Genomic DNA, 27,696 nt, shown 5'->3' on the forward strand with positions numbered 1-27,696 from the left:
CGTAGCCGTCGCGCCCGCCCCGCCGCCCCCCGCTTCCCCCCTCCCTCCTGCCCGGCCGGCCGCCCGCCCCCCGCTCGCGCTCCCCCTCCCCTGCGGCGGCCGTCCCGGTGCATTGTGGGAGCCGCCCGTTGTTCATTTGCCATTCGACCCGATCCGGGGCCTGTCGGGACGGAAGCGGCGCCGAGCCCGGCCGGATCCATTGTGGGCAGCCCGCGGCGACGATCTAGGCCGGAGCCGGGTGGGGGGGGGGCCCGGACGCGCGTTTTCTCGGCCGCCGCCCCCCCGCCCTTCTCTTCGGGCGGCCGCGGCGCCTCCTTCCCGCGGGCGCAGCCCTCGGCCGGGCGGGGAGCGGCGAGGGGCGCGAGGCGGCGGGGGGCGCGCGCGCCCGCCATGTTCGCGGAGATGAACCGGCGGACGCTGGCGTTCCGCGGCGGCGGCTTGGCGGCGGCGGCGGCGGCCGCGGCGGCGGCGGGAGGTGGAGGGGCCGAGGCCTGGGAGCGGCGGGACCCCGAGGCGCTGAACGGGCGCGGGGCAGACGAGGAAGCGGAGCTGGAGGGGCTGGAGGCCGAGGAGCTGGAGGCGGCCGGCGACGAGAAGGAGCTGCTGCTGCTGCCGCCGCCGCCGGACGCCGCGTCGCCCCCCGCCGAGAGGAACCGGCGGACGCTGGCCTTCCGCGGCGGCGGAGCGCCGCCGGGGGCCAACAATGGCTGCGAGGCGGCGGCCTGGCCGCGGAAGCGCTATGACGGGCGGGGGGCGGACGAGGAGATGGAGCTGGAGGGCGCGGAGGGCCTGGAGCCGGAGGGCCTGCTGGAGGGCAAGGAGCTGGCGCAGGACGGCGGCTCGCTCAGCGACAGCAGCGACGACGAGGAGGACGGCGAAGGGGGCAGCCTCGGCGACGGCAGCGGCGCGGAGGGCGGCAGCTGCAGCAGCAGCAGGCGGTCCGGGGGCGACGGCGGGGACGAGGCGGAGGGCAGCAGCGTGGGCGCGGGGGAGGGGGAGAGTGTCCGGCACTTCCCGCTGGCCAGGCCCAAGTCGCTGCTGCAGAAGCTGCACGTCTCCTTCCAGGGCTCCTGGCTGAAGGAGTTCCCATGGCTCTACTACTGCCAGGAGACCGGCCTCATGTCCTGCGCCTGGTGCACCGCCGCGGCCGCCGCCGCCGCCCCGCCCGAGCTGATCCTGGCGGGCGGCCCCGTGCCCGGCGGCCACGACGAACTCTGCAAGGGCACCCGCAACTACAAGCGGGCCCTGCTGCTGCGGCACCACCTCTCCGCCGAGCATCGCCTCAATGAGCCGGGCAGCGCCGAGCAGGTAGGCGGCGGCCAGCCTTCCCCTCCCCTTTTAGCAGGTTTTCTTTCTTTCTTTCTTTCTTTCTTTTTTTTTTTTTTTTTTTTTTTTTTTTTTTTTCTGGTGGCTTTTGTATTGTTTTGCTATTCCCTCTTCCCTTTCCCCACGTGCGTGAGCTTTCTCGCACGGCTCCGTGCATCGTCCGCAGCTCAGCGGACCCGCATCCCCGGCTGCCTTTATCTAAAGCGGCGGCAGTTGCGTATGCACGGCAGTGTTCTTGCACTGATTTACAAACGCGAGTTACAACTTCCTCCTGCGGTACTGGCGGAGGCAGGGCAGTGTCCGGCCTGTGAAACCGGCGCTCACCGCCGTGAAATCGCCGTTGTTCCGCCATCCTATCGCACGGGTGTCCGTGGTCCGGGCTTGGTTTGCTGCGGGCCGGGCTTCACCGTTTCAATCTTAACCAAACGGGTTGCTCTAGATCGAGTTACTTAGTCAGAAATGTGTTATTGCTTGGTGTTTGTTTGAGATAAACATGTGGTTTCCTGAAAGCCGTGTTAATACGCCAGCATCTCCTCTAACGTTTTTGGATTGGCCGAGCTCTTTGTTGTTTCCTGCTGAACTTAGAATTACTGGAGTTCTTGGCTGCTTTCATGGATGAGTTGGGGTGAATTCGATGCTTTTCATCCACAAATGTTTTAAGGAATGGTCTCGTTGAATCACCAGCCTTCCTTCCAAAGGATGCCTGTGCTGCTTGAAGCCCACTCAGATGGGCTAACTGGCCTGCAGTGTGCTGTGCTGTGGGTTAGGTTCATCCTGGAGCTGTTGGCTGCACTCAGACCCCCAATCATTGTGGTCTCCCAGTTTAGAACTGAGCTCTCCTTTAAGCCCCTACCGTGGCTGTGCAGACGTACCGGCATCCAGCTCATAGCTTAGTGCTTGCATTGAATGTGTTGCTTGAGCACCTTAAGGAGCTCAGGATACCTTGGACAAGAGCTGCTGCTGTAATCTGTGGGTAGGGCATTAGGATGGCAGATACCTTAGGTGAGTGATGTTCTTAGAGCTAGTTGTAAAGGAACGCAAGTTTTGTGTGAAACTCCTGCAGGATTGCAAAGCAAACGTCGTGATTTGTGGAGTAACCGCAGTCATCCAAGACGCTGTTTGGGATTTATAAAGGCGATGATCACCTTTAAGATGAGTAATGCTCCCTATTGGGTGAGTGCTTTCGCTGGCTTTGTGAGGCGGCTGTTGTGCACGCTTCATGGCGGTAGGTCACTATCAGTTTCCTGCAGTCTGAGGTTTGCTATTTACTCTGCAGTATTTTGGCTGGTCTTGCCTTAAATACCTTCAGTTTCTATTTTGAATCTCTCATTTGCAATTTATTCTCTGTCTATTTCGATAATGTTCTTTTTGTTTTGTGTTTGTGTGTTATGTTCCTGGCCATCCTGCTGTGGGTGATTACCCCACAGAGGTATGTCCTGTCACTGTGCAGCCTCCCTTCCAGCAGATATTGTTACTTCGTGTCACATGTGAAAGTTTCTTTTACTGCCCTTAGCTATGTGTAAATAAAACATACTCCGTGCTGTTTTTTCTTACTAAAAGTAATACTCTTTCCTTCTGTCCTCCGCTCTGTGCTTTGTCATAAGACTAATTGATGTGGAGGAGAAAGGGGTAGCTTAAAAGTTAGTGCAAGTATTACTTGCATTGGAATGTTAACCTTTCCTTGTTGTGAGAATCCTTATAAAATGAGCCTCTGCCTTTGTATCACTAATAATCTATGGGGAAAAAAATGATGATTGTAATAATGAATGAAACAGTAAGTGTCCGTGCCTCTTTTGCACTATATTAAAGGTAAGGCTTGGACCAAGTAAGTTTCTGTAAGGTAGCTGTAGGAATGGTGATTTTGAGTAGAAACATTGCTGGGTGCATCCCTGTGCAATTGCACTTGAGTTGGGAACTTCTTACAAAGGAGTTCAGTTTTTCAAGACTCACTGTAGTTTTTCTGTGGTGCACTTGTGGGTTACACTTGCTCTGCTGTAAATATGGTTAGGAATCGGTGTTTTCTTTGCACTTATTGTGTCCTTATTATCCCCTTTCACGTTTGTAAAGCACTCCTCCTTCTCTTGATCCATATGTTTAACTAATGCCGAAACAATAGCCCTATTTTTATCTTAATGCCTTGATACCAGATACTTGGAATAGAAGTAGGTAGTTCGTACCCTGACTGTATTTCCAACGTACGTAATGAGGCAGCAAAGCCTTTTAAATTTAATGAAATTTGGGAGAGGTCTTTCACTCTTTGTCTTAGAGACAATGCATATGTATTCCTGACTTGACAACTTTCAACTGCAGGGCATGTTTAGCAGCTGCTAATAAACATATGGCATAGTGCCACCTTTAAGTGCAAAAAGGAAATGGTAGGTGTTAAGACAGTAAAGCAGTGGAAATTTCTATAGGTCTGTTGGATATTACACTCATGAAGGAGTGAGTGATGATTTCAGTTTATTTTTGGGATACTTTTAATTCAGAATGCCAAAACACACAAGTGGTTACAGCTGCTGCAGTTCAAGGGTATGGAGCTGTTGGTTGGTGCTGCTTTCAAAGACAAAAATCTCCATTCTTTTCTTTCTGTTTTAGTTGAACTAGTTTGTGTTGCCACGGTAAAACTTAAGGAGAGATATAATGCAGTCTGAAAGTATCTTCAGTTTTCTGTTAAATAGACTTGTGGAGGAATTATTTCTCTCCTAATTGAAAAGAATTGAGACTTACTCGGAAGTCACTGCCAAACATTTTAGTTCTGTGATGAATTTAGATCTGCGAGTTGCAGATTTATCATCTGTTTGTGGTTCCTATCCTCAAAGCTGCTTCTTAAAACACATTTTTATGTGGACATAATTTGAAGCTGAGCTTTGGCATTAGTGCCAGAAAAGCTTTCTCCAGCCTAGCAGGCGCGTTGGTTTAGAGCAGAAGCTCTCCAAAAGGAGGAAGGCCTTTGATGTGTTACTTTTTCCATTTGAACTGTAATTGTTTGCTTTGTGTGTGCACTGATGAATAGAAGTCGTGCTTCAAATGTAAAGTTGCATTGTAGTGTTCTAAGTTAACTTCTCCAATTACTCTGGCTGAGGAGGCAGTCAGGCCTTCAGAGTAAGGACGGTCACTTACAGTGGATTTATTTATGCAATGCTCTTCCCAGACCCGGAGCTACTCGGTTGGGTGTTGGACACTTAGTGTAGCAGTGCCCAAGTGCTGAGTTTGCTGAGGGATGCTGAGGCTTGTGAAGCAGCAGCAGAGCGTCCTGCGTGCAGCTGATGGGGCTGTTTTCTGAGAGGATTTCCCTCTGCAGCCACACTCGCGTAAGAAATCTATTTTTCAGGAGGAGAATTAATTTGGGGGCATCGAAAAGTTGCTGTAGAGCAAGGTGTGGCAGTAGGGAAGGGATTGCAAAAATGTGGCTTTACTGCTTTAAATATGCATACAGCCAGGGTGGAATCTGTGGTCAGAGTGCTTTCCTTCACCTCCCTTCTGCTTTCACTCTTAGGAGGAGAGCGTGCCAGTGGCACGGCGAGAAAGGAAGCAAGTTTCTAGTAGTGCTTCTGATTGTCTTTCTGCTACAGTTAGCTTTTAGGCGGCTTTCACTACCGAGCTGCACATACAGAGGAGTCATTTTGTCTTTGGGTGTATTTGGAGACCAGTTAACTGAAACAGAGCGCAGTTCGTGTTCTGTTAGACCACTGCTTAATCTCACCTATAGAGGGAAGCTTTTCAGGCTGATGCTGGAAATTCCACAAACAAGAATGAAAGTCTTCCATTCTATTCTGGGTTTCTTATCAGTTGTCAAGGACAAAGCTGTTTGGTGGTGAGGTAACTTAAGCTGGGGGAATATATTCGTTTGTATTCTGAAAATATAATTGGCATCTAAGGAAATAGTAGTTTGTGGTTCTCATCAGAAAAACAGTTCCCTTGTGATGATTGCTATGAGCATAACTTGGGTAATAGAAATTTGAAAATAAATTTTCTTTGATTTTTTTTTTTTTTCCTGTAATTATTTTCTTAACTTTACCTCCCAGTGAATTGTATTATACTTTCTCTGTAGAGAGGAGAGATGTTTAAAAGTCTCCAAAGGACATTACATTTTTTTCATTTTTCCCATAGTAAATGCTAACTCTGTCACACTTGGTTTGCACAGACTTGTTAACTGTTCTGATGTCAGGGCTTTCGGTTAGCTCACGGTACAGCATTAGAGTTGTTGGCTTCCAACAGCAGTTAACCTCTTGTGTTCAGTACTGCAGTTAGGTGGAAAAAAAGATGTGTATGCTCTCTGTTAATTGCTAATACTTCTTCCTTGCTTCTGTGTAGTCAAGCATAAAAAGAAAAGGCCTTCTGCAGAGTAATTTTCAATGTTGCCTGGTCTCGGGAAATGAAGTTCCATCAGGTGTTGTGGCGTGTGCCTGACTGTAAGACACAAGCCACTGATGTTTGGCTGCGACCAGAGTGGTGACACTTCAATACTGTCACTTCTGTTTTTATTCTCACCCAAAGTCAGTGTAGTCAGAGTTTTGAAACTGTACTGTGGACTAAGAGAAAGTCTGCCTGGCTCTGAAATGCTCAGAACTCGGTGGCAGGCATCTGCGACGTGCTTCCTGTTTCAGTGCTCTGATCAGAGGGAGTGCTTGCCTTTGTCAGAGAGCACGCAGAAAGAAGTAAGCTGAGGCTGGACGAAGATCTGTGCCTCATTTTCACATAAAAGCCTAATTGCTTGTCTTGCTGCTGCTTTCTTTTTTTTTTTTTTCTTTTTTTTCCACTGAAGTTTTTTTTTCCAAAAAGGGTAGAGGTTTAGAAGTGTCTTGAATGTGGCAGCAAACTGAATTTTCTCTGCAGGAGATGCTGGAAAATTTCTCCTCTGATCATGTTGGACGTTGCTTGCTGCTTAGAGATAGAAATAATCTCTTCTGAAGTATTTAGTTTGACCTCATGATTCTATGACCTCAGCTGTCATTCTAGTGATCCACACTGGGATTATAACTTGAAGCAAGTGCTGATTTAAGGCAGTAATTCCTGTATGGTGGAAAATGGCTTCTTTATACAGCCAATTCCGCCATAATTCCAGATTAAGGGTAGTACTCATTTTCAGGATATGTTCTAGCCCCAGTTTACATCATGAGCTCATGAAAACCCACTTACTGAAGCTGACCTGTAATGTTGAGGTAGTGCAGTTTTTAATGCCCCCTAACTCCTAGGTCTGTGAGTCACTTTTGAAAATTAGAGGAAAGAATTTTGCAAAATGCAGTCTATTCTCATCCAAAATCATAATGGAACCAGCCAGTTCCAAACTATTCTTAATTGCTAGGAAGGGTCTCTTAGAGGTCTAGTGGAAAAAAAGGTGGTGTCATCGTCAATGCTCTTGATGTCACCTATCAATTAATTTAAGTATGAGGGTTTTTTTTGTTGTTTTCTGCTTTGTTCTAGCTGCTTCTCTTGTAGCAGGTCTGAATCATCACTGTCTAAACAACAGTTATAAAGTACTGTAAAATCTACTTCAAACCTCTCGTTACTCACCAGCTTCTGCCTGAACTAATTATTTAGGAATTCATTTCTTGGTGTTGGATTGTCTGATTCTACTGCTGGGAAATGTCTGAAGCTATGTTTAAGATCACTTCTTGACAAGGTCACGGAGAGGCATATAAGTACGTGTTGTCCATGTATGATAACCAATTAAATGGTGTTGCTGGGAAGTTTCAGTGTAGTTTGATTCAAGGAAGTCTTGGCTAAGTAGTGTAACGAAAGCCTAACGTTTGTTTGGGCACCCGCAGCATTCTGTTCCCTTGTATTACCAGTATTTAGTCTAAGGCCTCTACAGTGGGAAATTAAAAAAAATAAAATTCCTAATTTGTAGAAATGCACCTGTTGTTACAAGCACTCTAATGCTATAGTTTCTTTAGGAGATGTAGAACAGTTAGACACAGGTTGGGAGATAAACTGATCATCTTTATGTAATGAGCTACTGGTGAGTCTGGATCCAGGTTCTCTATTGACTTGAAGTGGAGTTTTCCAAGGAAGAATGAACTGCGCATGTGAGAGCTGTCCAGATAAATATTAGGAAAGAGACTGTGAATCTTTGATATGTGTGGATTAACAAAGTCAAGTACTTCATTCTTGGCTAAATCTTACTTCACTTTTGGCCGAAATTTTATTTCCTTTGTCCTTATGGCAATTTTCTTGTGGTTTTGTTCCAAATATGGGAGGAGGGTGCAGTCTGGGAACGTGATTCTTAGATGATGGGAATGTTCTTTCAAACGTGCATTCCAGCCTGCATTTATAACCAAGATTCTAATTAAGAGAAATTGGAATAACATTACCTTTAGTTTCTTATCCTTTTAGTAGTGTTGTAGGACTGAAGAGAACATTTGTGAAAAGCTAATTGTTTCTCTTTCTAATTCCAGGAGTCGGAGTTACCGTCAGAACTGAATAATGAAGGATACTGTGATTTTAACAGCAGGCCAAATGAGAACTCTTACTGCTATCAGCTCCTGCAAGAACTAAATGAGCAGAGGAAGAAAGGCATTCTTTGTGATGTCAATATTGTGGTGAGTGGGAGAGTCTTCAGAGCTCACAAGAACATCCTGGTTGCAGGCAGCCGCTTCTTTAAGACTCTGTATTGCTTTACAAACAAAGAAAGCCGTAACCAAACCACTGTTACCTATTTAGATGTTGTTGCTGTTCAAGGTTTTTCTGTCATTTTGGACTTCTTGTATTCTGGGAACCTCGTGCTTACGAGCCAAAATGCCATTGAAGTGATGTCAGTGGCCAGCTACCTTCAGATGACGGAGGTTGTCCAGTCTTGCCGCAATTTCATTAAAGATGCCTTAAACATAAGTATAAAATCAGAAGCTCCGGAGACCGTTGTCGTGGATTATAACAGGAGGTCTGTTAGTAGGGATGGTATGTCTCCAAGGGATCAGAAAGTTGCCAGCTTCTGGGCAACACGAAACCTTACCAACTTGGCAAGTAGCATAAAAACTGAGAACGATGGTTACTCTATTGATGAGGCCCAAATTGAAAGCTACCAAATGAATGACTGCAGTTGGGTCCAGGACAGCTCACCTGAAATGGCCGAAAATGAGTCTCAAGGTGAGGGAAAAGTTTTTGTGTGGAATGACATGGGCTCACAGGGACAATCAGTTCAAGAACCTGGAAAAGCAAGAAGGAAAAACCAAACTGCAAAAAGATTTATTTATAATATACCGCCTAATACTGAAGAGAACTCAGAAGATTGCTCAGTGTTGCAACCGTCAGTCCCATATCCAGAAGAAGATCTCTCATTCATTAAAGAAGAAGCAGGTAAATATTGCTTAATATCAATCACTTAATTTGAAAATTAAATTTCTGAATCAAGTATGTGGCAACGTGACTTTTTTACAGGCATGGTGGTGGGTAAGGTGTTTTAGTAAAATCAGCATGTATTTAGCGTTATTCAGCAACCTGCTTCTCCCTCTTGTGCTGCAGCAGTGCATCTTCAGCTAGAGAACAGAACTGTCTAACCCATCCCATGTGGTATGTAACATGTTCTTTACAACTGAGGTTTGGTTGCAGGTCCTTATCAGCTAGTAGAAGCTAAAATCCTCATGTCTACATTTTAATCTCTAGCTAAAATTAGGCACAAAATCAAGACGTGATAGCTGATGCTGATTGCATGGAGATGGCCTTATTACTTTCCTTCCTTTCACTAGCAAAAATTTTTGTGGTCATCTCCTTGAGTCTCAACAAGAAGCAGCAATCAACGTTGCAATACTGTTGATTCTGTGGATATCTGAAAGCTACAAGATGAAGTAATGCTGCCTGTTAACTCTTAAAGCAGATAGATTTACGCAGCAGATGGGGAAGAGATACCACAATGACATGTAGTGGAGAGATCTTTGTGTTGAACTGTCCATTAAACAAATCTTGGGATCTGACTTTTCGTGGCCTTGATTTTTTTTTTTTTGTTTGTTTGTTTTTTTCTCTCAAGGATCATTGGTTAATAAAAGTGCTAGAATAAGGTTAAGTGTGTTCTAGGTAAATACTGTCACATAGACTTTGGGGTAATATAGTTTTTAATTACTATTATATTGCATGAGTAGCTGAAACATGTATTTTTGAAATACTGTTCTTTGTCTGTATCATTTCTAGGTAGATTATCAACCTTGGAAGTATGACTTCTGAATATTTGTATTTTCAGAGTTGACTCTTGAATAGAGTACAGATGTGAGATGTAGCTAGAACAAAGTTCTTTAAATGAATGTTTCTGAGGCATTTTAAAATGCATGTCTTTTTCAAATATCTCAGAGGCTTGTGAATGACCTTTGCTTCTCAGGTTCAAGTGGCAGAATCTGGGAGGTGGGAAACAACCCACACGTAAATTAACTAGCTAGAAAAAAAACAACCCACCAAACTCAACTGTCTAACAAAAGCACCAGCACTGAGACCTGTGGGTACGTAGTATTTCTGTGGATATTATTGTATTCCAGTGATGAAAAAAGGAGATTTGAAAGCAACTTGAGTTTTCAGGAATGTCTAGGAAACCTGTCTTTATTCTGGTGGAAGGAGAGGTGACCTTAGTTTGTTCTTGAAAAACAAGACTGAAAGAAATCCTTTCAGGAGTGCTGTGAACAAGCCAGTTGTACTGGGGCCCCGAGATGCCTTTGCCCACAGTGTTAGAAGTCTATCTCTGTTGCTGGCAGCTGCTGAGGTGTGAGGAGGCAATACGTGAATAGCAGTCCAGCAGATGGCACGTGGTATCTCTGTGCTGCATCACATATACATGAGCACCACATCAACATGTGACAACAGAGAATACTGCAGACTGAAGCTACAGGCACCTATATTTGGTTGAGAGCAGGAGCAGGCAACACAGGAGATGACGTGCTGTTAGCAAGTAGCATGACACAACACGAGCAGATGTGGGAAATCAGCTGTGCTGAGGAACTGACACTCGCTCTGTGAATGCTTGAGTGGGGCTACTTGTCTCCAAACTCAGTGGGTAGGTCCACACAAGCTTTTCAGTTTAGCTTGAGAGTACTCTTGTAAAGTGGATTTCCTGATCTTCTCTTAGTGTACTTTTGTTAATGTTGTGAAGCATGCTTGGCCTACAAAGAGTTTCTTCTGTGTGGAAGGAAAATGGAAGCTGTGTTTCAGAAATGTGCTTGTTACATGCCAACCACTGACAGACCTTGGGTCCACAGCAGCAGTGTTAGATCGAGCCTGAAGTAAAAACAGTTCTGAATGTGTATGGTAGGAGGGTTGGGTCTTCAGCAGGCACATTAACAGATCTACTTGTGCTGCGTGGCACTACTTGCTAGCATGCATTTAGCTGCAGCAGCTTTAAGAAGAGCAGCAGAAAGTCTGGAGCAGGAATGGGGATCTGAGTTGCCAGAAATTGCACAAATATTGAGTTCCTGACGCAATTTAGTGCGTGGTTTTTACTTCTGATTTATTTGGGTTAGACAGTTACGGTTTTTTACTGTTTAAAACATTACAGAGAGTAATCCAGCTAACAAATGGTGTGCTCAGCTACAGAAGTAAATGCGTGTTTGCATTCTGCAGACTTGGAATAGGTGTGCTGGAGCTTTATTGTCGAAGTAACAGATAGTGGGGCAGTTCAGTGATGACTGAACAAGTACTGAACTTGTTCTGTACTGCAGAATTAAGTCATAAAATATATTTCATGCTACATTTTGATGCAAATAACTGTATTAAATGTATTGAATTTATGCTGTGGTGTCAGGTCCAAAATCATGGAAAGCTTTATGATTGTAGAAAGTGAATTCATTTTGTAAGTAAACTAAAAAAAACATAGAGTATTGTCAACTAATGATCTCCTTGGTACTTTGACTGCAACATGAGCAGTACTAAGTAAAGTACTAAGTACTTTGGAAACCACGTTTAATAACTTTATACTAAAACCTTTACTTTTAAGAAACTTATGTGAGAGATGGTGGAGGTAGAGCATGCTACTGCTTAATTTCAGTCTTAATTATGCTTCAGTAGCTGGTGTTTTCTCCTCTACTGCATGCTGGATAAGTTAAGGTAGATTCCATAGATGATATGTGCATTTGTTCTGCAAAACACTCTGTAGTTCTTCCCTCCAGACCCAAGAAAAGGTGCAAGAGAGAGGAGAGAGAGAGAAGAAAGAGTGGGGAATTGGAAGAATGACAAGAATGGGTTGTAGAATAACTTGCAGGTTACATGATAACTTTTCAGTTGTGGATTAAGTTTTTTGTGAAGATGGAAGAACTAACAAAATGAATAGGCAGTTAAAAACTCATGAGAAAATGTTTTCTGGAGCAGACATAAGACAATGTGTTTAGAAGAAAAAGAATGAATAGTAAATTCTTGCGATGCAAGCTAAGTAATACACTTGCTGTCCCTTTGGTTGCTGAAAGAGAAAGAATGAGCTTCTACAGTTACACTTTGTGGTGTGCTGATGGGGATAACTAACACCAGCTGTGGTTATTAGATGTCTGATTACATGCAAAGTGAGTTGCTGTGTCCTTGATGATGGTTTTAGGTTGTTTGGCTTTTCTGCAAAGGGGGGAAGAAGTACCATAGATGGCATGGTGGAATGGAAGCCAGTTTAAGGACTGCTGCTCTCAGAATGAAAACTTAAAATGGAAACCAATGCACAGAGATGAGGGGTGTGGGGGGAAGCCCAAAGCCTTTTAATTAAATTCTGTACTAATTGGAGTTTCTGATTGGGCACTACTAGGAAGGTGTTAGATAAGTCATAGTAAAAATTTCTGAGTTATGCTTTTGCCTCTTAGCCCAGCAAAGCAAATGTGAACGTGAGTTTTCCCACAGATAGCTATGAGGGTACTTCAGTTCTCCTTCCTCTCACTCTGCATTACCAGTGGTTTTATATTTAACACCTTGCCTGTAAGGAGCACATTGAGCTGCAAAACACTTTGTAAAACTGAGATGAGTTTGAAATTGAATTTGGTTTCGCTTCGTTTATCTACTTCTACTGATGCTTTCAAATGTTCCGCAGGTTTAACTATGTGAAATAAAATAGCTGAGTTCCTTCTCACTGAACTGTACAATCTATCTTGCTGTTTCCCTTCTAGTTGATAATCTGTTAAAAATGCCTTTACTGTTTACAACCAGAGTGCATCCTGCAATTAACCATTTACCATGGAGGAAATATCAGTGCAATCAGTCGATATCTTTTAGTCAGTTTCCAGTACATGGAAGCTCAGCGATTCTAATTAATGATATTTTTACTGTCTATTTGTAGATTTTATAAATTTACACCACGACTGAATTGTTTTTCCACTTGAGTTTGTGTTTTGGAATATGCGTTCTGTTCGTAGACTTCATAACAAAACTGTGAATTATTATTCCTTACGCTTTCCAGAGCTGACCATGTTGGTTCTTAGGAGTGTTTTAATGGTGTAATCAGTTGGGTTTTGTGAAGCTAACACCAGGCCATTTGTTTGCATGATTTTCAGGCTACGTAATGTGATATGTTAGTTTGGAGGGCATCTGACAAAAGGGTAACAAAACAAGGACAGGGTGAAAACAGCCTTTTGTGGAAAAAAGTTGTTCTGGATAAATTTGTAGGTTTGTAGTAAGGATTAGAAGACTAGAGAAGGATTTGCATTCAGTTGGCTATAAAAGCAACTACTTTTCATAATGTTACAAGTAGTGTCTGAAGCTGCTTATAAAAAATGTGGTGCTAGTCACAGTTTTTGTCATATGTTGCTCCCTCAAGTTGTAACTTGATAAACATTTTACAGTAGAGTTAAATAACTCTCTACTTGAAGAAATCAAGACTGATGAGCTTGAGCTTGTCTGGACTGTCTCGCATATGAAGAAAACCAATACAGCATTAGGAAAGGAAGCTTTTTTTTCCCTCAATCTTCTTTCCTGGTATTGTACCCTGGTTGAAGGATTAGAATTGTTTAATGAATGTTTAACCTCTCTATTTGCTCCATTTCCTATGTAATAAGGAAATAAAGGCCCTGTGGATTTTGAACGACATCCAGAGAGAGTCCAATAACCAGGAGTCCAGCCCAGTAAATTTGCCTCTGTTAGGGATGATCCTGAATACAGGTAGATTCCCACGTTCTGATGGAATAGACAACTGATCTTATGATCTTAAGGGATGCAATCAAAACACAGGCAGCATTTTGAATTAAAGAACTCATCAGTCTGAAGCGCTGACTTAATCTTTCCATTACCTCAGCTATTTAAGAAATGGTAAGGATAGTGGCAGCAACTCCATAAAGAAAAGCAGAGGCTGCATATCTTTCAGATTCATTTGGGATATGCAGCTCTGTCTGCAGAAGTTAGCTGTGCCATTCTTTCAGCTGTGTTCCCTTCTGTGCCTCAAAAACGTAGCTCAGAAAGTCAAATCTGAGCAGTGAAAGTGATTTTGATTGAGAAGTTTCAGATCCTCTTGGATTGCTGCTGACTGTAATGGAATGTGTTTAGAATACAGATTACTTAATATAAAAAAAAAAAAAAAAAGAAAAAAAACCACTATTTTCTTCCTGATAATGATTATTCTAGAAAGTAGATAGTGTGTTTTTTTTTTTTTTTTTTTTTTTTGGCCACAGCTCCCTGATTTCCTACGTGTTTGTCTTCACATGCATATCTACTCCTAGATTGCAGCTAGAGGTCTGCTAAAGGACTTTTAATAATGACTTCACTGACACAAAAACAGCAATAAGTTCCCTGTTCAACTTCCAGATTTTCTTCATTGGCAGACCTGTTCAATTCAGTTAAACTACTGTAACTGCCTGGAGTGCTTTTACACTAGAGTGGCTTTGTATCATAAGAGTTTATAGAAGTGTAAATTGAACAGTTGCTGTTCAGTTTCTTGGGGTTGGCAGGCCCTAGGGTTTGGTTGTTCTTTTGCTTTTGTTTGTTTTGTTTGAGAGAAAGGATTGGTCAACCTCAGCATTTGTAGGTATAGTATAGTGGGCTATACGTTTCAACTGACTTTAAGTTTGACCAGGGAATGTTTCCTTTCAGCTGTATTTTCAGTTTCTCCTGTTGAATTCTCTTTGCTCTACAACCATTCATCCTCTGTGCATTGTGAGAATTCTGAAGTTGTCTCCCACAGGTTTCAGGGTAATTTCATGGGGTGGAAGAAACTGAGATGGGCAGCATTTCTTTCTTGTACCGGTTTCTGGCAGGCATCAGTAAATTTATACAATCAGAAGTATTTGCATCGTAGAAACTTCATACTATGAGTAGGATACTGTTGTATAGCAAGGTTATATTATTTCTTTGGGAAGATTTTCATTTGTGCTCTTTGTTCGTTTTGTACAAATCTGTGTTTTTACAGGTCTACATCTTAGTCTTGTACCGTGCTTTTCTTCAGAGCTCCATGAAAAGACGCAGTGCTTTGGTTGTCCTTATCAGGCTTTGGCAAAGTCTGTCTGGAATGGATGATCCTGAGATAATCATTTTGGTCAAGGATGCTGCTACTTCTAAGACTGCCTACTATTAGAGAAGCTAACATAAACTAAGCATTCTTGAATGTTTTCTTAAAACTGTTTAGCATAGAATGTTGTTCTGACTACAACAATCTAGGCAGCAATGGTATTTGTGCTTGTGTCTTTATGTAAGAATAAATACTAATGGAGAAGCATGTTTTCTTAGTATATTTGTCTTGATTTAATTTAGTTCTTTCTTGAAGGGCCTAAAAACAAAATGTAGCTGATAAATAGGGAGCAATAGCAACTCCCTACCAGTGCAGAAAGAGCAGCTTTACTGTGTGGAGAACCCTTATGTTAGGGCTGAAGTGGGCGTAAAGTTGATGATTTTCCTTTTTTACTGAATGCCTTTTCTTCTACCACTCTGCATCATACAGCTGAGCCCTGGGTGACTGTGTAGTAACTGAGGAAAAGAACCAAGGGTCCTTGGGGGCAGCAAGTTGAATGCGAGTCAGCCATGCGTCATAGCAACAGTGCTATAGCTAACCTCATACTGGCAAAATTAGCTAGAACATAGCCAGTGGGCTGTGAGAAGGGATAATTTTCCTGAATCCAGGGCTTGCAAGACCACATTTAAATACTGTGCCCAGTTCAGGGCAGCCCAGGATGAGAAAGGTATCATTAAGCAGGAGGGAGTCCAGTGGGTGGGTACTTAAGGAAATCTGGAAAACTGGAGAAATGTTGAGGAGAGGCTGGGATACAGAATTTATTTAGCATAGGGAAGCTGGAGGGGCACATACCTGCAGTCTGTCACCATCTTAAGTGGATTTTATAGCATATGAGTCCATACACTTGCCTTCCTCTGTGCACCTCTGAAAAGCATCTGTTGCAGCAAGGCAAATTCTACCTGTAGGCAGACTGGACTGTGAAAGCAGTTTTGTTGGAGCAGATTTCTTAGAGGGTTTATGGAACCTCTGTCTTTGTAGACATTTAACACTTGGCAAGGTTCAAAGCCAGATATAATCCAGCTTTGAAGTTAGCCTTGCTTTGAGCTGGGTTGAACTAAGTGACCTTCAGAGATTCCTTCTGATCTAAGTTCTTCCTTGAGTCTGTTCCCTGAGATCAGTAGCTCCTCCACAAATAAATGATGTGGATCAGGACAGCCCTTAGTAGCTCACATTTCACTTTTGTAGCCTTTATGGAGAGATCAGCAAGCTAGCTTTATAAGCAGTGACAGTGAATGACAGACTTTTGGAAGGAACGTAAAACAAATAGATTATTGTTTGGCAGCAGTTGGTGGTTATCTGGCAGAGTTATTTAGTGGTTCTGCTTCCGTAGTTAAAGCGGTAAACCAGTTTTCATGAATGGGAAATAGCAAAAAATTACAAGCAATTGGGAGTGGTATTTGGAGTGTTAGTAGATTGGATTGGCAAAATATCTTAAGTTTGTCAGAGGGTTCTGTTGCAAGAGGCAGTTCAGAAGTAATCTGCTTTGACCTCTTTTCAGAAGCAAGGTTAAAGAAGTGAGTAATACGCTGGGAATGAACAGCACAATGTATTTTCTTCACCTTGCCAGTATGTAGCTCTTGGCAGTGCTGTTTTTTTTCTGTCACATGTTACTTAACATAAGCAACAAATCCAGCTCTAATAGCAAGCCAGATTGTATCAGTAGATTACCAGTGCTCTCCTTACAATCCTTGAAAGCTCTGGCCTAATCGCTTATCTGATCTACTTTCTGTCTTTTTTAAATTGGTCTGAATAAACAGTCAAGTGTCAGAAAAGTTGCAGGGAAAAGCCATACTCCTTTTCCTCCTCTTTTGGAATGGCTTTTAGAAAACAGAAGTTATTTATTACAGACAGCTATATCTCCTGTGAAGTTTTGTGTCCTTCCATGCACTTTACCTCCATATCCGTTTCTGTAATGACCCGTTCAAAGGCTTCTATTGTTGATCTTCTCATTGATCTACATAATCTTCTCCCACCCAGTGTCTCCTTTCCTTACCAGAAGTTCAGCAGATTTTTGGATGCAGAAAAAGCAGAACTGTCAAGCTAAGGATGTTTCTGCTCACGTGTTTTCTTTCTGACGATACTCCCTCACCTCTTGCCTTTAAAACTTCAGTGCCTGAATCTAGTTTATCCTTTTGTCTGAGAAGGAGCGCATTTTAGAGAGTAGAAGTCTTTTGTAAGTTTTTCTGTTGTGTAAAAACCTACGCAACCACTTAATTGTATTTGGAACTGTCCTAATCTCTTCTCAGACTGACATCTTGAGAGTTTTAATGCTGATAGTTAATCAGTTTGTGTTGCTTTATTCTTATTATTTCGTTTTGTGGCCTGTTATTTTGATTTTGTTTCTCTTTTAAGCATGGCACTGCTGGTAGAAACCTCTTCTCCATGCATAGTCTGAGTATGGCTGAATGTTGGAGGCTATTTGACATCTGAATTATTAGCTTACACCTGTTTTTAGAAATGAACAACGCTGTCGAAAGGCATGCTTTGATTAAGATAAGGTTGTAGACAGATGAACTGGTCTGAAGATTATTGCTTCTAATTACTTGCCTTTTTTTGTTTTACTCCCTACTATCTGTGTTCTCTCGTGTCCCCCTCGCTCTCTGTCTGATCTACCAGCACAACTGCTTTATGCTGTTGCCCTCAGTCTCCTGTCAAAATCAGTTGGGCTGTGTTACCTTGGCAGGAACAAGTTAGACAGTGACTGCAGCTGCAGGCAGGTTTGCGAGGAGCTGTAGCCTGGGTGGGGGTAATGGGAGAGACTGATTTGAGCCGTTGGGTCCTCTAGCATCTTATGCCTAGCTTAGCAACAGTATGGAGCTTGTCTGACTGTAGACTCTGTGTCCACCTTGGGAAGCTACTAGAGGCTAGGCATTGCGCTTCCTGGTCGCGCTCTGTGTCTTTCCTGTGTGGATGAGCCATTGGACATTCAAAGTTGTTTTGAACACATTGCGTATACGTTCTATCTAGAAAGTAGGCTTTCTAAGTCAACAATTATTTTGAGAAGGAATAAGTATTAGGTGTAATTAGGATTTACTTAGTCGTTTATTCTGCAGAGACTGAAATGTCTGCAGCAACCTCTTATCTCCTGTGGTATCTATACCAGTGTTCTTTCATGTTGCAGCAGGTCTTTTTGCATTGGAGGCAGACAGATTTAGTAGCTTTTTATCTGCACTAGACTATAGGGCTTAAGTCTCTTTGGCTCTCTGCCGTGTCTTAGAGTAAGATCTAGACCTACCCAGGGATTTGAGCTCTTAAGTTTGTTTGAACTTCAATATCAGCCGTGAGCAGAAGTGATCCTTATGACATTCAGTGTGTGTCCTCTTAGTTCCAGAAGAATCCTCCAAGCATCAGTGTTATAAATGCGATTGGTTTGGTCGATCTTTACTTATTGGCAGTCTTTTGTGTATGCTTATTTAGAAGGAAGTAAGGTAATATGCCAGTGCACAGTGTGCACTACACCTGTGAGCAGTCCAGTCCTTGTCTGTTGATTTTACAGATAATCCTTTTATAAGGGAGAGGAAAGTTATTAAAGTACTTCAACTGTAGATCTTCTGTTTTCAACAAGAGGCAGGGCATTTCTATTGGGGCAGAGGGAGACAGCTTATAAATAAAAAGTCTAATGTTTTAAACTACAGTTTTGTTTTTCTCTGTTAGCTCCCAAAGCCTGCTTTAATTTGGAGGCTTTGGGCCCTGAGGTCTCTTTGCTGTTGCCTAGAGATGTACAACAGTGCTTCTTCATTTCTTGCACATTGCTGAAGGAAGGTTTACTGCTCACCTCAAAGGAATGCTTAGTTGGCATGTCCATAGGGTATCTGTTCTATTGCTTGAGCTGTTGAGCTGGCATTGCAGGAGTATATAGCTTCAAATTAGTGTAAGGAGTTCTTGCCTCTTTTGGACATAAGAGCGACTAGAGTCTGTAGTTTAAAAGGGTTTTATTAAACTGTTGCTCTCACTATCATGTGGAGGGAGAGTGTGTCTTACCTCCCCCATATATCCCTGAATTTCTTTTTATATCAAAATGTTAAGGTGGATTAATTAAAACACTGATGTTTCTCTTACTTTGTCCAATCCAGCTCAGTTTGTGAAAAGCTCAGATAGATGGAATAGCTTTATGCTGACCCTGTAGTTTGGCGGTTGCTTTGCTTATCGTTTGCCATTGTGTGAAAGATCTGGTAAAATTCTACGTTTCCTATTTGTTCATTTATTTTCTTTTGAACCGTTGTCTTCTCGTGTTGGAGCTGCAATTGCTGCTGCCAACTGTAATACTGCTTGAGCCTTAAATATGACTAATGTCTGTGCCTAATACTGTGAAGATACATAATCTGTACTTTCTTTTCCAGTAAAACTGGAAGTCAGAAGTGTTTCAGTGTGCTGCTTTTACCACTAGCTGTATGAAAATGTAGTTTATCCTCTAAGAGAATTTCCTTTCCTGGAAAAATCCTTGGAACGAGCAGTATAGGGACAAGTGAAAAAGTCTGTGGACTATTAAAACTGACTGTCTCAGGCTTGAGAGGAAAAAATAGAAGTACTTGCTGTGCAAAGTCCCTCTCGAGGTTTCTGACAGCAGTGACGTTTGGGAATCCAGTGTGGTGGGGATCTCAGCACCATCCGGACGAATGAAAGGAAATGTGCCAGTTTCCATTGCAGTTTGTTTATTTAACAACTATGTGCCTGTGAGGAAAGTAATGGATTTATGAGTTCATGTTTTCCAGCAAACTCCTGTCTTGAGGATCGGGGGTAAGATTGATTCGCTCTCTTGCCAGAAGAGTCTTTGACCTACAAACACGATTGTCAAATGCCTACTGTGATTCTTGGTGAACTATTTGTAGTTCTGTGCTGTATGCAATCTGTTTTCACTCATGCAGATATTACAGAAGTGTAGAATTCAAACAAGTGAAAATCAAGTAAATATCTTTTTCTTTTTAAGCTATTGTTTGCTTCTGACTAATTCTATTCTTCTGAGGGGGAAAAAGCTACAAAAAACCATACAGACTTCATGAAGAGCTTGTCTAAAGACCCAAACTAGTATTTCAAGCTGGTTTATTTCTAATAATTATGATCTCTTGAATTGATGTGGTTATAGAGTAATGGGGATGATTATCCAAAAATGGATTTAGATGTAGCTGTAGGGAGACTTTATATAAATAAAGGTATGTAAAGCACTTTATATACCACTGAGACAGTTTAAAGCAATAAAGCAAATCACACTTCTGATGGAAAACGTGTACGTTTGTACCAACCAGTACTCTGTTTGTGGTAGACCAGATGAAGTCACTGAACATAGCAGCTCTGAAGAGAAACCACTGGAAAACTTCTTAAGTGCTGTCATGATGATAGTGAGTGAATAAAATATCCTTACCGTAAATGCTCCTGTGGTATGAAAGAGGCTTTGAATATTTCTCAAGATGGGGAGAAAAAATGATGCCATGGAGAGTAATCCAAAGACCTAATTTCGTTTAAATCAGGAATGCAGCTTTATTCATCTCACTATGAAAGACTATGGAAAGAGTTTTAATGTTTTAAACTTTTTTTGTTGCGGTTCAAGAAAGATAAATAGTTTGAGATACAAACTGACTGATGATAAGCAGGAAAGCTGAAGTAGTACTGTGTCTGTAATAGGGACATCAAGTGACTTCAAGTATGGACTGCTGCCGGGGACATCAAGTGACTTCAAGTATGGACTACTGCCGGGTACTTCAAGTGACTTCAAGTATGGACTGCTGCCGGGTACTTCAAGTGATTTCAAGTATGGATTGCTGCCAGAATCTTGGCCAAAGGATGCTTGGGAAAATGGCAAGTATATCTGATACAGAGCAGGTTGCTTTCTTTTGCTTCTGCTACAAGTGCTTTAACCTGTGTGTCACTGGTAATATTTGATTAACTTCCATAGAGATTTATTAGATTACGTGTTTACGTATTCTTCCCCCTTTCCTTTTTCCTTTTTGGTTAACGTCAATAAAGCTGCTTATCGGGAGAGACTAAAACGAACTCAAATATGTGGAAGGGTGAAAACAGAATATAACTTAACTCTTGTATCATGCCTCAATTTGTAGGTGCCTGAAGTCCTCAGTGGTGTGATTGTTGTTAGTTTGTTCTGTTGTTGTTTTTTAACCTTCCTTGGTAAGCTAATAGCAGATAAATAGACTTTGAATGCTTAATCAACTTTTTATCTGTCTATAAAAGAAGTGCATCTCAGTATTCTTCCCTATGTATAAATAAAAATTTAATCACAGTAAATGCTTTGAACTCAGTGCAGCTATAACTAAAGCCCTCTTCAGTCAGATTGGTGTTGTGGAAGAGTAGGTTATACAGCTTCTGTGCCCTTAACCTATTCAAGTGAACAATTATGTGTAATTATTTTGTCTGAATACATTTGGAATGTATCCCAAAAACACCACATCTAAGAGTGTTATTGCTAGATACTTAAAATGTATCGTAGTAAGAAGAGGAAGAACTTAGGAACTTACAGGAGCAGGCAGTAGTGATGCCTGCTTCTCTGTAGCACTTTGAGATATTACTTGTGTTTATGGTTTACTTCAAGGAATTTCAGTTTTACAAGGGAAGAAATAGAGGCATCAGAGGTGAAATTTACTAGTGAGCAAAAGATTAAAACAGGCCTTTTGAGATCTGCCTGCTGTTAAGTTGCTGTCCTACAGCCCCGATGCCCATCTGTCCAGACCCTGCTGATGTATATAAGACTGCAGTTAAAAGCCCTACAACTCAGAAACTGTTTTTTCCACGTAACCCATTACATGACGTGGTGACACACAACTTGTGTGAGTACTCAGACATACCAAGGCACATCTTTGAATACTAGCAAAATTTAACTTGGATGTCATGATGAGTTTCTGATGCTTTTTAACTGTGTGTATCTTACACAGAGGCATGCACGTAACTGGCCAGTTTTGCTTTCTTCCTGCCAGTGTGAATTTTAGAAACTCTCATACATAGTCATGAGGCCTTTGAGCTTTTTGGATGCTTCCCTTGTATATGGTTACAATCATGTTCATAAATTCTTGTCTCACAGTAAGTCCAGTCTATATCTTTTTCTCAAAATCTTTATTCCTATGTGTCCTTTTTCACAACTGTCACAGAATCCTAAGCTCTTCTGTTTCACGTAGCAAAAAGCAGCTGTAGTAAACCTTGGTTTTGCAGATAACCTTTGAGCAAGCTGTGTTGTTCCTGGTCCAAGCAATACAAATAACTCTCTTCATAAGAAAGAACTGGGATATTGCTACTTCCAGAAGTCTTTTCTGCTCTTGTTTTCTCTTCTATGCTTAAACTAAATTAGATTTGGAGGGCAGAATAGCTAAGATCTGAACTAATCACCTTTCTAGCTATTTCAGAATCACGTTGTCTCTGCTGTCCTCCTTTTGTCAATGTCAGCATTCATTTCTACTTGGTTATACCTTTTTAAAATTGTGATGCTGATTTGTATCTTCAGGTGGGTGGTTCTTGCACGTGGTTCTAAAAGAAAAAATACTGGGAGAAGGTTTTAACTGTCTGAATGCCACAGAATCCAGAGCACAGTGGTTTTGATTATAGTTGACCTCTGTAATGTGGAATATTGCTAACTAGTCACTTACTCTGACTCATGCAATAATAATTATTTTCAAATAATTGATCTGTTGAACTTAATGTTCCTTGTTTACAAATCTGTTTTTTTTCTAGCAAGATCACACATGCTGGGCCCACCAGTATTTGTAGTGTTCTGCAGGCAGACATTGTCCTGATGTGGCTGATGAAAACTCACGTGGGTGCTTTATTGTTTTGGCATTTTTGGCATTGGCTTATTTTTGTTCACCAGGCAGAACAGACTGAAAAAATCTTGTTTCATCATCTTTTCTACTGATGGCTTGTTTTCTTGTAGGTGATTCCTCTACTTTAATCATGAACAAGCTGAAGTGTCCACACTGTAATTATGTAGCCAAATACAGAAGAACACTAAAGAGACACTTGCTCATTCACACAGGCGTGAGGTCTTTCAGTTGTGACATCTGTGGGAAGCTGTTTACTCGAAGAGAGCACGTCAAGAGACATTCCTTGGTAGGTAGCATCAGTGTGTGTTTGTGTGTGTGTGTATGTGTGTAAGTGGAGTCTTCATTTACATTCATCATAGTGTAAATAAATTGGATGAAGATACCTATCTATTTAATAACTGCTTCATTATTTCTGGGAACATGCAGTATCAAAAAACACTGAGAGAATATTTCAAGGTAATTTCACGTTACTGTTGAGAAGATGATGGTATTTCTCCAAGCTGTCATCTTAAAAGTACAAAGTAAAATATAAAAACAATTCTTGTTTTACAACATGTTTTAAACCTGCTTCATCATGAAGGTTCCTCTAGATCTCTGTAGCCTCCTTGCAATTGGCTTCTTATTCCCAAGTAAGTAGAAAATGCTGCTTGCTTCTAGGGTTTTATCTGAATGCAGTGAAGAGCTGCAAGTCTTCCTAGCTTTCCTTTCTAACCTGTTATCATAGAATATACTATATGTACATCAGTAATATTTTTTTCTAAAGTCACTTAAGAATCCTTTTTTAAAATGATGACTTGAGTCTTATAAGAATGTAATTCTAGAAGGTATTGAAGAACAGGAGAGGTTACAACTTTACATGGGTGGACAGTGATAGGACAGGGGGGAATGGTTTTAAACTGAGACAGGGCAGGTTTAGGTTAGATATGAGGAGGAAGTTTTTCACACAGAGGGTGGTGACACACTGGAACAGGTTGCCCAAGGAGGTTGTGGATGCCCCATCCCTGGAGGCATTCAAGGCCAGGCTGGATGTGGCTCTGGGCAGCCTGGTCTGCTGGTTGGTGACCCTGCACATAGCAGGGGGTTGAAACAGGATGATCATTGTGGTCCTTTTCAACCCAGGCCATCCTGTGATTCTGATAAATAGTAGTTTTCAGATTTCTTGAACTGTTACACAGGTAGGCACGTTACGTTAATAGTTATGAAGTAAATCTTAGAACCAGTGTTCCTTACGTTCCACTTGAATTCTCTCACCTTAAATATGTTTCCACCATGAAACTGCTCCCTCTCATCCTGCTCCCCTGTTTTAACTTGGTGAAGACATAAGTCCATGAAGGGAGGACATCAGGGGCTACCAAGTCTGAAGAACCTTGTCCTGTATCGTGTATAGGTGATGGAGGTGATGATGGCATGGAGCAGTTTTGTGACTCAGTAGGGGAAGTAAGGTCACCGTTGCCTTGGTGGTGATACTGTGGAGGTGCCTTACTCCAGGAGGTAGCAGCAGTACCCTGTAGGTCTTGTAACAGGACCAGTACAGTGTCACTTCAGTTTTCTGTCCTACAGTATCTGACCAGGTCTTGAGGTAAAGATGCTTCCTCCAGAAAAGATGAAGTCAAGCAAGCTGAAAATCACTGTAGAGTCAGTTCAGTTCTGTGTTTAACCTGCAGTGCACAGTGGATTCAGAAAACCAATTCCTCCCCCACCTCACACAAGGAACATCTAAAGAATTTTACTTTGCGTAAAACAGTATGGTAAGAAGTCTAGGTGCTGGAGAAAAATACATCCTGTATCAGCTGTAGAGATTAGGAAGGACTAAAGTACTTATTTGTATCTTGGCCTAATTTTATGTTCTTCTTCTCTTAGTTACGTAGTCTGATATTCATTCTTCCCTGTTCTTAAAAGCACAGCGTTGTAACACTTGCTTAATTGGCTACATATTAAGGTTTATTTTCCTCAAGTTAGTCCACAGTAGTTCAACTTTGTGTGCAGGCTCACCCTAAGGAACAAAGTGGAAATGGAGTGAAAAGATATTAGACTTGGCTTTGCTTGATGGGCTAGTGGGAGTAGGGAGGTGGAATGCTCTTCCATTTCCCAGAGAATTTAAACTCTTGTTTGTGGTGGTTCTGGAGCTTAATATTGTAAAGGTAATTTTCTAAATGGACAGCATGTCTGTTATGGTACTGCGTGCAGCATAAACTTGTGTTGTCTTCTGTGCCATTCAGTGGCTTTGTCTGAGCAGTGAGTGGCCAATGACTGCTTGTTGAACAGGCAGCTGTTTAGCTATGTGCTGAACAGTAAGGTGGTGGTTGGTTGTGGGAATAGCTCAAGTGGAAATGAGTCTCTAGTAGTGCTCTTTCTCTGAACAATATTGAGTTGATACTACGTGATTTTTTTATTAGTAATTATCATTAGTGGCATTTTAGTGTGATGCGTGTGTTTTCAGCTGTTGATTTTTCTTCTCCATAGGTGCATAAAAAGGATAAAAAGTATAAATGCATGGTGTGTAAGAAGATCTTCATGCTAGCAGCCAGTGTTGGAATAAGACACGGATCTCGACGCTATGGAGTTTGTGTAGACTGTGCAGATAAATCTCAGCCTGGAGGGCAAGAGGGAGCAGACCAGGTGCAGGACACAGATTTCCCTAGGGATGAAGAATATGAAGAAAACGAAGTGGGAGAAGGTGATGAAGAGCTTGGTGATGACGTAGAAGAACAGAATGACCAGTCTCGATGGGATGAATCTGGTGAAGTTTGTATGCCTTTAGATGACTGACGAGAGCATATGACTTCAGGGTGCTGCAGATGGACACTGTATGGATTGACTATTTGACTATTTGAATTTTGGACTGAAGGCTTGTGAAATATGGTACAGGCTGGATGGTAGTTAAGTTGCTGTGAAAAATGTAGGGTCAAAGCCTTATAGCAAAAAAAAAAAAGGATTATTAATTTTTTATGATATTTGCACAGGACTGTACAGCATACAACCGTTCGGTTGAATTATACAGAGTCCTCACATCTACAGTCAGTTATCAAAAGAAAAATGTATTTTTTATTATTTATAGGATATAGCTACTTGGGTCCTATTCAGATATAGTAACTGTACTTACATTACACATTCATGTATCTGTTAACATGAATGAAGATTGCAACTTGGTGTGGAAGTACAAAGACAGCATCCCCAAATCCACTCATACTTCTAGTGAACCAGTAATGCTAATTTGGGCTAGTGGGCTTGCTTCCACAAGCATGTCTTTGCCATACAAACTTTACCTCTCCCATATGCTGATAGGTGAAAGCCAATTACTTAAATATGCATCATGGATAATGCCAAGAATTTATTGAAATTTGGTTTTAGAAGTTTTGGCTTTAAGCCAGCAGGTGGTACAGGTGATAAGCACTGGAGAAGTTAATAATGGCATTAATTTAGTCTATTTCCTCACAGTTTTGAATTTTCAAGAAAGTTGCTATTGACTTAACAGTTCCAGAGCAATCTTGCAGGAGAAATGACCGGTTATCAAAGTAACAGACTGATCAGAGCATGGGCTGCTCTTCTGCCACTTAGAGACAGTCATACTAAAAAGCGTCTGTAATAAAGCTCCTTTCCCCCTCTAAGGCTCCCCCCCTTCACATTTTTTTACTTCCCTGCTGTATACCTCAGTCCTACAAAATAAAAGTCCAAGGAATGGAGAAAGTGTCATATTAAACAACTTTTTGATATATAATTTCTTGTCCGCTTTTTGGCTAGTTGATGTGATATAAATTGGACACTAGGCTCTTGTGCCCATCGTTCGTCACTTAAAATGAACACAAACTATTTTTTATTCTTTTGTATTTAATGGGATATTGCTAGCATTTAATATAAACCAGTTACATTTAACTCTTTTACATTTGACTTAATTTGCTGGATTTTCTTTTTTTAAAAAAGGAAAACGAAACAAAGTCCAAAGCAAAACAACGCTCCTTGAGTTGTGTACTTTTCAGGATGATCTGCTCCCTATGCTCTTTATTTCAAATTTTCTATAAGGCATTTAAACTTGAATTTTTGTAGCGATGTGGATTTTTTTTCTTAAGCTTGTAATATTGTACCAATGATTTTCAGGCCTCTTTCGTAGGGAGGGGAGGGCATTACATCTTTATCTTAAACTCTTGTGTGTTGTCTAGCCGAAGACAAACGAGTTCAGGCAATCATCAGAACAGTCCATCTGATGTGCTGTTATGTCACAGCGAGTAAATATGCAGAGCATTTATCATAACACATAGCTAGGCCAGTGTGACAGTACTGTATAAAAACCAATTGAGGGTCACCATATTCTTCAGCTTTGTTTCATTTTAAAAGGAGTATATTTTTCCTATTTTATATCAGGTAACTAAATTATGCTAGTTGTGTGATAACCTTGAGCTATGCTTTGATGGACAGAATCTTAACGGTGCCCCATCTGATCCAAGTTGGTATGTATTGAAAGAGACGAGCTTTACTGTTGTCCTTTCCATCAGTAGAACAGTAACACGATGTGAAGACATTGTTTTTGCTGATTGAAGCTGAGTTTGAACTACAGTTATATGGGAATTAAAATACCTTTTTTTTTATCATCAATTTGTTTCATTGGTAGTTTCCACGTTATTGTGAACCTGACAGATGATTAGTTTTCTCGGGGTGGGGTGGGTGGGTGCCTTTTTCTTTTTCTTTTGTTTTTTTTTCTTTTGTTTTTGTTTTTTTTTACACTGAAGAGTACATCTTTATTCTCATTGTTCTATACTGAAACAAGTAATGTGTAATTCTGGTGGGGTCCAAAGTAGAAATTAGTTGGGCAAAGATGATATGAATGAAAAAGTATTTTAAACGTTAAAGTAATGTTCTGCTTTGTGAATATGTAAGTATAGCATAAAGATTTTTCCATCCCATTTATCCCCTTTAAAACCATAGTTTACAATTGGTAGATCTGTCTATATATATAAATATATATATATATATCTGAAATTCACCTAAATCTGCTTTATTAGAATACTGCTCACTTAATGCTTAGAAACTGGACCTGGCTCTACATTCTCAATGTATCTTCCTTTTTCTGTTGATTTTTTTGTTTGTTTATTTTTTCCTCGAGGTATGAACTTATTCTCTTGGAACTGAATCTTCTTTTACTACTTAAATCATTTATGTATATCTGGTAAATTATGACCAAATTTGTTGTTAGACTGCATACAGTAAATTGAAATATACACTTGGTACACTACA

The 27,696-nt window shown here is 41.5% G+C and overlaps 1 protein-coding gene across 1 annotated transcript; it reads left to right on the forward strand.

Annotated features, from left to right (window-relative positions):
- The first annotated feature begins 390 nt into the window (after nucleotides 1-390).
- ZBTB10 (zinc finger and BTB domain containing 10) lies at nucleotides 391-27,696 on the forward strand. The gene is made up of 5 exons (XM_042869603.1): nucleotides 391-1,308; nucleotides 7,725-8,622; nucleotides 20,327-20,500; nucleotides 22,578-22,753; nucleotides 24,931-27,696. Exons 1-5 carry the CDS (start codon nucleotides 391-393, stop codon nucleotides 25,234-25,236), a joined length of 2,472 nt encoding a protein of 823 aa, XP_042725537.1. The 3' UTR covers nucleotides 25,237-27,696.

This window comes from Lagopus leucura, unplaced genomic scaffold (assembly GCF_019238085.1).
Source record: "Lagopus leucura isolate 7727_CA_CO unplaced genomic scaffold, USGS_WTPT01 Super-Scaffold_100002, whole genome shotgun sequence".
Classification (NCBI taxonomy): Eukaryota; Metazoa; Chordata; class Aves; order Galliformes; family Phasianidae; genus Lagopus; species Lagopus leucura.